The sequence below is a fragment of the Aegilops tauschii genome, chromosome 5 (assembly GCF_002575655.3).
Source record: "Aegilops tauschii subsp. strangulata cultivar AL8/78 chromosome 5, Aet v6.0, whole genome shotgun sequence".
In the NCBI taxonomy this organism is placed as follows: Eukaryota; Viridiplantae; Streptophyta; class Magnoliopsida; order Poales; family Poaceae; genus Aegilops; species Aegilops tauschii.
Window position 1 is genome coordinate 374,128,309 of NC_053039.3, and position 11,248 is coordinate 374,139,556.

At 51.6% G+C, this 11,248-nt stretch overlaps 2 protein-coding genes across 2 annotated transcripts; both read right to left on the reverse strand.

Moving 5' to 3' along the window:
* Positions 1–2,814: 2,814 nt before the first annotated feature.
* Positions 2,815–5,055, reverse strand: LOC109778449 (putative clathrin assembly protein At4g40080). Its single transcript, XM_020337001.4, has one exon. The coding sequence runs from the start codon at positions 3,993–3,995 to the stop codon at positions 2,994–2,996; it is 1,002 nt and encodes a 333-aa protein (XP_020192590.1). The 5' UTR covers positions 3,996–5,055; the 3' UTR covers positions 2,815–2,993.
* Positions 5,056–8,131: 3,076 nt separating this feature from the next.
* Positions 8,132–8,903, reverse strand: LOC109778448 (16.9 kDa class I heat shock protein 1). The gene has a single exon (XM_020337000.4). The coding sequence runs from the start codon at positions 8,787–8,789 to the stop codon at positions 8,328–8,330; it is 462 nt and encodes a 153-aa protein (XP_020192589.1). The 5' UTR covers positions 8,790–8,903; the 3' UTR covers positions 8,132–8,327.
* Positions 8,904–11,248: the final 2,345 nt, after the last annotated feature.

An 11,248-nucleotide genomic window follows, 5' to 3' on the forward strand; every position in this document is an offset into this window, starting at 1 on the left:
CCTAATGTTTTGTGGAGAACACGTTTGTGGGTTTAAAATGGCTGCAATCAGTACAACCCATTTGGCACATGGTACCATTTTTTTAGGAATTTGCAAAAAGTTTGCAAATTATAATCATAGTAATAAAAATAAATTTCAAAATATTCTTGTGTCATAAATATTATACATACAAATAAAATAACTTATTAAAAAATGTTCATGCAATTTAAAAAATATTCACTTATTTACATGTGGAATATATTTAAAAGTTCGAATCCTAATGGTGACACTTTTTTTTCGTTTATTTGCCCTTCATGTGGGGTCCACTGGTCATAGAGACTTACACTAAGCAAGCCATTTGTTGGAAGTGGGTTCGAGCTAGTGGTGAGCCAGACGGGCACCCTCCTTTTTTTGAGACAAACAGGCACCCTCCTACTCCAATAATCTGAAGCTTACTCCGGCCCAATAGCGTGGAGTACAGTGTTAAGCTGACAGGACGGGGCCCGAGCTAGTGGTGAGCCGGAAGATGACGGGAAACAGCTCGCACGCGGATGGTGAGCTCACTCTCCGTTTAATATTCGGAGCGTGCCTGGCCGGTTGATGTTTGCTTTAGCCTTGTTCTCGTCTCTCCCTTTCCCGAGTCAGAGTCAATGGTCGATCGTCTCTAGGCACGCACCTAACATGTTGCGTTATTCTCGACCAGGGTTTTCCAGCAAAATCTATCGATCTGTCGGAGCTGCAGGTAACCCCGTCGAGGCGTGCAGCGAAACACAGGTCCTTCTTGTGCACCGCGGTAACGCCACACGTGCATTTTACGAAGCTCACCTACGCGCACATTGCATCCACATGGTTATGTTTTTTTTACGGAAACCACATGGTTATGTTATAAGGGCACGAAGAAGTCCAAAGCACAAGCACCGAATTAGAAGGTCTTTATCCGGTATGGGTGGCGGCATAATCTCCGGATTGGTCCTTCGCCTCCTTCCATATAGGCTTAGCGTTGGTCCTTTATGATTCTACTGTTGTTGATATGCCGTCCTTTGTATCTTCTTTCATTTTGTCATTGCTTGTTGTGTATATTTTAGTTATGCAGAGGTCGAGTGTTGTTGATCATGTTTTGTACCCGCTTGATGCTATAATTTAAGTCAATAAAAGTGCCTTTTACCAAAAAATATTCAATGTTTGCCTTTTTTACAAACTTTGCTCTACCTGCATTACGTTATTCACCGAGGCCCATCGGTACCTTCAGCCGTGTATGGAATTTCAAATAGTAGCATATGCATACGTACTGCTCACCGCTGACAAAATAGGTCATATTAAGTATGTAATTGAAAAATTACTTTAAATCAATAGTTTTTTTAATTCTTTTTTGGGGGCATCATGACAAGGGTTTCTGTAGTCGTCCCGATCCCTCTGGCCAGCCAATGGGAGGATAGTGGGAGGGCTCGTTGTAGCCATTGCCCTCTCCTTGTCATCTTCTTCTTCATACGGCGGCGCTAGGCAGCGAGGCAGACTCTCAAGCAGATCAAGCACCCTTTGCCGTCGCGGAGTGCTGATGAAGCGACGATTGTGCATTGAGGAGGATGAACTACACTACGCTAAACCTGACGGGGGCCATTTTGACAGACGTGCATGTGAGATATGCTCGGAGGATTTCATGGAGGGGGAGAGCCTCACGCTCCTCGCCTATGATCACTACTACCTCCCCAGTGCATTCAGAGGTGGCCAGTAGCGAAGCTTTAATACGTTTTTTTAATAATTGCTTACCCACCTATGCCATGTGGCTGGCCTGTAGAAGAGCTTAGTAAAAGTTTGAGGGGGGGCATCCCCCCCCCCCCCTTCGTATTTTGGCTTGCTCCCATACTCCATGGAGATTCCTGCCTAGCTCCGGCACTGGATGTGGCTGCTGAAGTGGAATTCATGCCCTATTTGCAAAGCCTATTTGCAAAGAGCCGGCGTAGATGGATATACGTGTACAAATAAATATGGGATTTTTATATTTTTGTGCCCTCGTTTCTTAGTACTACTCAGCTTTGCCTCAAGTCTAAACTTTCCTCACTTTTTCCTCATCCCGGAGCCACAGCCTCACAAATGACCACACCAGAAAGTATCACTATAAGTGACATCTTGTTGTCAATTTGTGTCCCTTACGTCGGTAATTAAGTTTCCTAACTGCAAGGAGCCGAACATGACATTCCCGCCTCGCGTTAAACATTTATAATTACTAGTTTTTGCTACTATGAAATGCCGAACAAATGGTGTGTTTTGTGGTAGGAGTATCTCTTTTAGGTATGAACCACGCTTTTCCGCGGGCATTTGCCTGGAAATGGAGCAAGCAGATGGATAATCTATGCGTGGTGGCGCCGACTTTAGTTTGTAAACAAAGAGCATTACGAAACGTAATCGACTAATAGAGTGCCACGCACATGAATGAAGAAGTCAAAAGCACATGCCCCCAACATGGCTTAATGAGCACGTACACCCAACGCAACCAAGTGACCTCATTGTTTACACCACCCGCACATCTTGCAAAGTCAAAAGACGCAAATTGTTTATGAAGGGTGCGCGCTATCAGATTGCGAAATTGGAGAACGAATTCGTGCGTGATATGATATAGGTAAAATATCCGACTTAATTTTTTGCACCACATCCGGAGAACGCGTGTGATTTGCATGATTGCATCTTGTGGAGAACAATCGCGGCGAAATGTCATTTTCCAGCGCAGGAACGGAAGGGGGGGTGTCACGCACTCAATGCTCTGACCGATCTTTCGCCTTCACCGATCATCACGGCTCTCATCTTTGATCGTGAGACCAGCAAGTAGCACATGTATAATTTAATCAAGACAGAAACAAGTTGTACTACTTCGAATCGATCTTCGATCAAACGGTCAAAAAAGCAGCCTGGATCATTCTGCTCGGCTTCTTCAACAAACAAATGTTCAGATTTGTACAACAAACAAATGTTTGAAACTTGCAAACAGTGGAGCAGGCACAGGCATCGCCGCCGATGTACTATCGCCACGACGGAACTGTGCCGGACCACCGCGAGGAGCCGAACCGGACGGCGGCGCCGTCGCCGGCGCGGGCCGGCAGCATGGCGACGCGCGCGGACGCGCTCCACGCCGGGTCCCTCCGCAGCAGCCGCCTGTCCTGCTCCGTCCTCCGGAGCAGCACCTCCTCGGCGCGCTCGCGCAGGCGCCGCGCGTCGGCCACGACGGCCTCGTCCAGCCCCGCCCACTTCCACTCCGGCGGGGACGCCGCGCCCTCCTCCACCCGCTTCAGCACGCACACCAGCTCCATTGCGTCGGCCAGCCCGAGCGTGTCGATGCGCTCGCTCATCTCCCGGACCCTCGCGGCGATGTTGCGCTCCGCCGTGACGCGGTCCTCCTCGGCCAGCCGGATGGCCTCCCAGACGAGGGCGTGGGCCTGCGGCGCGCAGGAAGGGGGCGGCGCCTGGCGGACGGCGGCGGCGACGGACGCGAAGGCGGCGAGCTCGGAGACGAGGTGCGGGTTGGGGAGCGCGGTGAGGTGCTCGGGGTCGCAGGAGGCGTCCGGCAGGAGGAGGAGCACCTCGAGCAGGCGCGCGGAGAAGCGGACCCAGGAGGCGGCCGCGAAGGAGCGGCCCAGCGGGAAGGCGGCGAGCGCGAGAGGGTTGCGGCCCGAGGCCGGGTGGCGGAGGAGGGCGACGAGGAGCTGGTCGCGGAGGATGAAGGCGCCGCGGGCGAGCAGGACCCTGAGCGCGACGAGGCACTTGAGGGCCACGGCGGCGTCGCCGCCGCCGGCAGCCGCGGCGCGCAGGCGGTCCGTGAAGGCGGACGCGAGCGCCGCGGCGGAGAGGCGCGAGCCGCGGCCGAAGGCGAGGAGCGCATCCAGGTGGTGCGCGGACGGCGGGGCCGTGGACGGGTGGTGCGCCGTCGCCCGCAGCACCGCGCCCTGCGCGTCGGCGCCGGAGGCCGGGGAGGCGGGCCCCGGGGAGAGGAGCGTCGCCGCGAGCCGCAGGAGCTTGAGGCCCATGGCGGGCGATTAGCGCCGCGCGAGGAGGTGGGATGGAGCCGCGAAGAGGTTGGGGATCGGGGGGCGGGAATTGGCAGGAAGCGGTCAGTTTATATCCTTGCTGGTGGCGGGGCCGCCGTCGGATGCGACGGGCGGGGCTATCGCCGCCGTCGGATCGGTTTGACTCGATCAATTCGCTTCTCTGGAACGGTGCAGTGCAGTGCATCGTCTGGGAGAAGGAAGAGACGAGTCAACTTGTCCGCCTCTTCTTCATCGGAGGAGGTCAACACTTCACCGCAGAAAGGTGCACCGAATGGCACGAGAAAGCTCTTCTGTTGCACCTCGATTACTTTGGTCCAACGGTATTTCTCGTTGTTCTACAGGGGTGGCACCTCTTCATCAAGCGAGCTTAAAATGCAATCAATTTGTTTCCCTTCTTTACTTTTTATTTAGTTACTTTTTTTTGAAGTTTACTTTTTAGTTACTTACAATTACAAGAAAACCTCACATCTTAATCAACTTTCGGTACGAAAAAACTTGGTTAATTAAATGATCAGGTCGGCATTCGCAGCCTCGCACGAGATCACTCGACGAAAGTAGCTGGAAGTCCATTTTATCATTGTTAATGCGCTGTATCCCCATTGACAGCACATCTGCCCCATGACAGAAGATGGCATGCCTGTCTCCGGGAACCTGTGGATGTAGTTTTCATTGATCCAAGGTGCAGTAGCCCATATGGGTCTCCATAGGGCGCGATTTGATCGTTCTAATCTGAACATTGACGGTAAAATTACTGTACAACTTTATTCACACGCTGCCCGCACATAAAATTACTCGCACGCACAGTATCACAATCAGGTCATTACCATCTAAAAAATCAGGTCATTACGCAAAATGGAAGTGTGGTGCTTCGTTGTGTTGAAGGAAACATGTCATTGATAAATATGATAATCAAAATAGAAACGATAGTTGATTCAAGTAACAGAGTACTAAAACTAGTTATGCAATTAGGTCAAAAAAAGACAGGCATCACATCCATGTCTCAATTGCTAATATTACTAGTCCCAGTGAAACTCCTAACAAAAAAGAAATGACACACATATGACATGGTGCGGTGAAAGAAAAGAGAATTCCGAAGGGACGGTTGTCAATGTCGGGGAAGAAATCATCCTCGGGAAGTCGTCATGTGCAACCACAGCGGAGGAGCGCGTATACTATCCAAAAATCTGATTGCCCCTCTCCTGTACAAATTTGCAAGAGACATTGTTTAAAAGGTCCGCTCTCTGACTTAACAGTGCACACCGAGAAGCGACATGGGAAAGCGATAGACGATGCAAGGCTTGAGAACCAGAAGACAGACACATAGGAGAGGAAGTTGCTTCGTCTATGAAAGAGGAGCGACCTCTAATAGACAAAAGTGAAACGTCCACTAGGGAGACGAGGAGAATCGAAACGGATCGACAACAAGGAAGAGGAACAATCCATGTTGATTCGGATTCATCCATCGCTTGTGAAATGAGGTTTCAACTTGTTTCTTGCATGACAAAAATAAGGCAACGTATACATAACGCAACTTGTTTCGCCCATACACGAATCTATGTTTCAATTTATCAACGTCGAATGGGGCGATGTGACCGGTAACTACCTGCCCATTAATGGCCTCCGCTGCTGCCACGGAATGGCCGCGAGGCTTCATTGCTGGCTATAAAATTCTGGCGGCGAGGTGCTCCCAACACCAATGCCCTAGCCACTTCCTACCTCTCCCCACCGCCTCCTCTCCTCCCATCTCCTCCATCATCCGAGACAACGTCGCCGCGCAAGAACACAACCTATCGGCTCAACTTGGTGGTGGAGCGGAACCTCCTGTCTAAGACACTGCGTATCGCGCGTGAACTCTTCCTGCGACGTACTAGTCACGACAATCGCCAAGTCCTCCTGTCGCAATGGTAGATCCCTTGGCGTCGGCGCAGCCGCGGCCCTTATCTGGGTGAAGAGGAGAAGGACGCCGTCCCCGTCAGCCCGCCGCCCCCTCGTCCTAGTGAACAAGGATGTCTCAAGGCCTAGCCAAAGCCGGTGCCGAGGACCTAATCGACGACCGGTTGTGTCTCTACACACTCGAAGCTCAGAATGAGGAGCGCATCCTACGATAGTACGCCCCCGCACAAAAAAAAGCACAACGGCTCGCGGCTGCCGCTCGTGAGTACGCTCCTATGCTTACTTTGACGGTTTCTCCATAGGAGGAGGAGGATGAGGACGACAATGATAAGGAGGCGACGACTAGACGACGCCACCAACTAGTGTAGGTAGTACTAGGCAGCAGTGTCACTTGAATAGCGACATTGCTTATTTTGAAAATGTCTTTGAACGACATTTCGAGTGGCTAATTATATGTAAAATGACGCATTTTGGCCACGGAATATAGTTGTTGTTAAGTTATCATGCTGATACACGCGTTTGCTAGATAACTTTGAGCTTAAAGTGCCCCTACAATATAGAAGAAAATGAAAAAAGACAATTTATGGAGGCCGCATTATGATGACACTGCGTTTGCGCACAGCAGCCGTTGCCTCCAGATCCATATGGAGCAAGCTCCAGGGGCGGACCTAGAAACTTTTTTGAGTGCGGGCAAAATACTTAAGTGGGGGCATATTTTGGCACGTTTTGTATGAATTTAGAGAGTTTTAGTATTTATTTTCTAAAAGTTCACCCAAATCCTACAAGATGCTCAAAACTTGAGTGGGGGCACTCACATCAACGAGTGCCGCCGGCTCGGGCTTGACGGGGACGAGTGTCGCCGGCGCCGAGTCGGAGGAGCGGGAGCCCGAGGACGACGAGGACGGCGTGTCCATGCGCCTCGGTATCCAGGAGCTTCCACGGCGGCGAGAGAAGGATGGCACCGGGTACTCCAGCCACGGCTCGTTGTCGCCCTCGATGTGCGTGAACACGGCGGAGAGAGTTCGCCCCGGTGCGCCCCACCGTTGACAACGGACCTCCGAGTTGTGGTGGCCCTTTGGCGTCGGGACGCCGTTTGTGGACGCCAGCTGCTCGGCGTGGCGGCGCTGGAAGTACGCGGTCCAGACACCGGCATTGCCCGCCGCGTACCGTGCTTCTTGGCACGCGTACTCCGGCAGGCTGGCCCGGATCGCCTCGATCACGGCGGGGTGTTCCGCGTCGCAGGGCGGTGGAGGCACGGGGACGCCGCCTGCGCTCAGTCGCCATGCGCTCGCGACGCGCATGTCGGGCGGCGTCGGGTAGTCCGCCTCATGCAGCAAGCGCACCTCCCACTCATGCAACCAGCGCCGGCCGAAGCCGTTGGCCATCGCCCCGTCGCCGGGCAACCTCTGTGCCATGACTAGTGTAGCGACGACGAAGGGTGTTTTTTTGGCGAGAAAGGTGGTAGGCGCTGGGCTGGAGTAGTGCGGTCGAGAGAAATGGCGAATGTGCGATGAGCGGCGGCGAGATCGGCTTTTATAGCGGAGAGAGGGCGGGAGCGATGTGGACGTGTGGCGCGAAAGGGCGGGACGCGCTGCGGCTCGCCATCACTGCGTCGTTCGTTAATTAATGGAAGGCTGACCGACGGCAGCGTTGGCATTGAATCGCGCGGGAGCCGAGGCGAGGCGATGAGGACGACAAAATCTAGTCGCTGACTCAACAGGATGAGAATCTAGCGCGGGAAGTTTTGGCGCCATTTTTCTTTCCCCAGACGCCCTCGGTCTGGGTCCGCTGGCACCAATTTCGGTCCAAAACGACGAAACTTGGGCTCCTAGGACGCAGCCGGCGATAAAAAAAAGTACTTCCTCCGTCTGCGAATAAGTGTACTTCTAGTTTTTGTCCAAAGTCAAAGTTTTAAAATTTTGATCAACTATATAGAAAAGAGTAGTGACATATATGACATCAAATTGATATATTATGAAAGTACATTTTAAAACGGATATAGTGATACTAATTTAGTGCTATAAATATTGCTACTTTTTCATATAAAGTTGGTCAAAATTTTAAAATTTGATTTAAGACAAAAGTTAAAAGTACACTTATTGAGGTAAACTTAAAAGAGCGCTTTATTATCGGAAAGGAGGGAACGCCATGTTTTCTCTTGATACTGTCCACCCGAACCAGAAGCCAAAAAGGGTCAAATTTTGTGTATGCAAAATCTGCACTGCACTCAAAACCCTACCGGTTTATTTCTCATTTATTCATCGCCAAATCTATTGGCGATCACACAAGTACAGACACGACTGGGAAAAGGAACGCAATACAGACATGTCTGACCAGACTCGGCAAGAACAAGACACAACTGTACCATACTTTCGGTTGCAGAGCTCGCACACACATCAACCAAGCTGGCTCCAATGCTCAGCCGGAGATCTCGATGGCCTTCACCTCAGGCTTCTTCACCTCGGCCTTGGGCACGGTGACAGTGAGCACACCGTTCTCCAGCCCGGCCTTCACCTCCTCCACCTTGGCGCCCTCCGGCAGGCGGAAGCGCCTCACGAACTTGCCGCTGCTGCGCTCCACACGGTGCCACTTGTCGTTCTTGTCCTCCTTCTCCTTTGTGCGCTCGCCGCTGACGACGAGCACGTTGCCGTCCTCCACCTCCACCTTGACCTCCTCCTTCCTCACGCCGGGGAGGTCGGCCTTGAAGACGTGCGCCTCAGGGGTCTCCTTCCAGTCCACGCGAGCGTTGGCGAACGCAGCTGTCTCGTTGTTGTTGTTGCCTGAGATCATCGCCGGGACGATGGAGCGGAAGGTGTCCAAGGGGTCCGCCCAGAGGTCCGCGAAGGGGTCGAAGACGTTGCTCCGCCTCACGATCGACATTGTCGGTGCTGATTGCTTCGGCTTGTGCGCTCGAACGGAAAATTCTGTATCGGATAGTAGGTAGGAACAGGATGCTGTTTGCTTTTGCTTGACGCTGGATTGAGTTGGAATGGAGGGCGATGGGAGGCGACGTACTTATAGCGTCGCCGGGTGGTGCTCTTGAAGCGTCTCGAGGTCTCTCCAGTGGACGAGCGTTTGGTGGTACTTTTTCGCTTTCCAACTCGGCTGTGAGCTTCCTTTTCCTTCTATTTTTAGCCCATGAAGGTCCTGCCGTGTTCTAGAATCCAGAGTCCTGCTTTGGTGTTGGTCGGGCTTGTACATTATTTTTTCTCTGTACAGCACCAGCACCCCGGCGAGGCGGCGACTACTCTGGAATGTGATGGGGCCTTTTCTAGAACAAGACATGGAGAACTCGAGATGTCTCCGGAGCGAACCGAGCATACGACCAACCGAGAAGAGCGTCAATCACAAACCAGACCAGAGCATGGTTAATAGTATGACCAACTGTTAGCTATAAGAAAGTGTCATGTTATTTATAGCCAATTTTATAGGCAATATATATTACAATTAACTATAAATATGAAAAATATGAAGAAGAACCTGGGTACCAGTGCATCCTATATGCAAAAAAAATAGTAATTCAAAAAAGTTTAAAAAATTTCAAATCTTTTTTGGTATCAAACATGATCAAGTATTGCAGTCATATAAAACTTTTGCCAGAAAATGACTTTCGTTGCATCTTGGGTCGAAGATTTGACAAAAAACACTACATACAAGTACTATACACGCTATATTGTCGTCATAAACTTGTCTTTTTTGTCTTGAACTCAATAGGAATCGGCGACAACCGGCCCGGCAGTTGCCTCTTAGTTTCCACGAAAGTGGAAGTGCAGAACGATGGTCGTGTTGGGCGTCACCAAGGACGTGAGCGACACTTTCTTGTTTTGTCATGTCGGTCTTTACGTGACTTGTACTTTGTTCTTTATGATATAAATGAGATACGTATTACCATGCAAAAAAAAAACTCAATAGGAATCATATCTTCTCCAAACTTTTTATACGAGTACAATACCTGATCAACTTTGATTCCAAATAAGATTTGGAAATTGTAGAAGTTTTTTTGAATTACTAATTTTTTTTCCGCATAAAGGGTGCGCGGGTACCCGAGAGCACCAAGTTCCCGTCCCTATAAGTATGTGCTACTTTATTAATACATGGCCCATCTTTCACTCTCATATAGTGCCTAGGAGCACGTGCTGCAGCTGGCTCTTGCATAAGGCTGCCCGTAATAGGAGTATCATAGGTACTACTGTTGGGGATCGTAGCAGAATTTTAAAATTTTCCTACGCTCACCAAGATCCATCTATGGAGTATACTAGCAACGAGAGGAAAGGAGTGCATCTACATACCCTTGTAGATCGCGAGCGGAAGCGTTCCAATGAACGTGGTTGATGGAGTCGTACTCGCCGTGATTCAAATCACCGATGACCGAGTGCCGAACGGACGGCACCTCCGCGTTCAACACACATACGGAGCAGCGACGTCTCCTCCTTCTTTATCCAGCAAGGGGGAAGGAGAGGTTGATGGAGATCCAGCAGCACGACGGCGTGGTGGTGGAAGTAGCGGGGATCTCGGCAGGGCTTCGCCAAGCTTCTGCGAGAGGGAGAGGTGTTGCAGGGGGAGAGGGAGGCGCCAGGGGCTGTGGTACTGCTGCCCTCCCTCCCCCCCACTATATATAGGGTCCCTGGGGGGGGGGCGCCGGCCCAGGGAGATCAGATCTTCAAGGGGGGCGGCGGCCAAGGGGGGGAAGGTGGCTTCCCCCCCCAAGCCAAGTGGGGGGCGCCCCCACCCCTAGGGTTTCCAACCCTAGGCGCAGGGGAGGCCCAAGGGGGGGCGCACCAGCCCACCAGGGGCTGGTTCCCCTCCCACTTCAGCCCATGGGGCCCTCCGGGATAGGTGGCCCCACCCGGTGGACCCCCGGGACCCTTCCGGTGGTCCCGGTACAATACCGATAACCCCCGAAACTTTCCCGGTGGCCGAAACTGGACTTCCTATATATAATTCTTCACCTCCGGACCATTCCGGAACTCCTCGTGACGTCCGGGATCTCATCCGGGACTCCGAACAACTTTCGGTTTTCCGCATACTCATATCTCTACAACCCTAGCGTCACCGAACCTTAAGTGTGTAGACCCTACGGGTTCGGGAGACATGCAGACATGACCGAGACGCCTCTCCGGTCAATAACCAACAGCGGGATCTGGATACCCATGTTGGCTCCCACATGTTCCACGATGATCTCATCGGATGAACCACGATGTCGAGGATTCAATCAATCCCGTATACAATTCCCTTTGTCAATCGGTATGTTACTTGCCCAAGATTCGATCGTCGGTATCCCAATACCTTATTCAATCTCGTTACCGGCAAGTCTCTTTACTCGTACCGCAATGCATGAT

Coding starts and splice junctions, on each gene's coding strand:
- LOC109778449 (XM_020337001.4), bottom strand. CDS start 3,995: ATGGGCCTCAAGCTCCTGCGGCTCGCGGCGACGCTCCTCTCCCCGGGG.
- LOC109778448 (XM_020337000.4), bottom strand. CDS start 8,789: ATGTCGATCGTGAGGCGGAGCAACGTCTTCGACCCCTTCGCGGACCTC.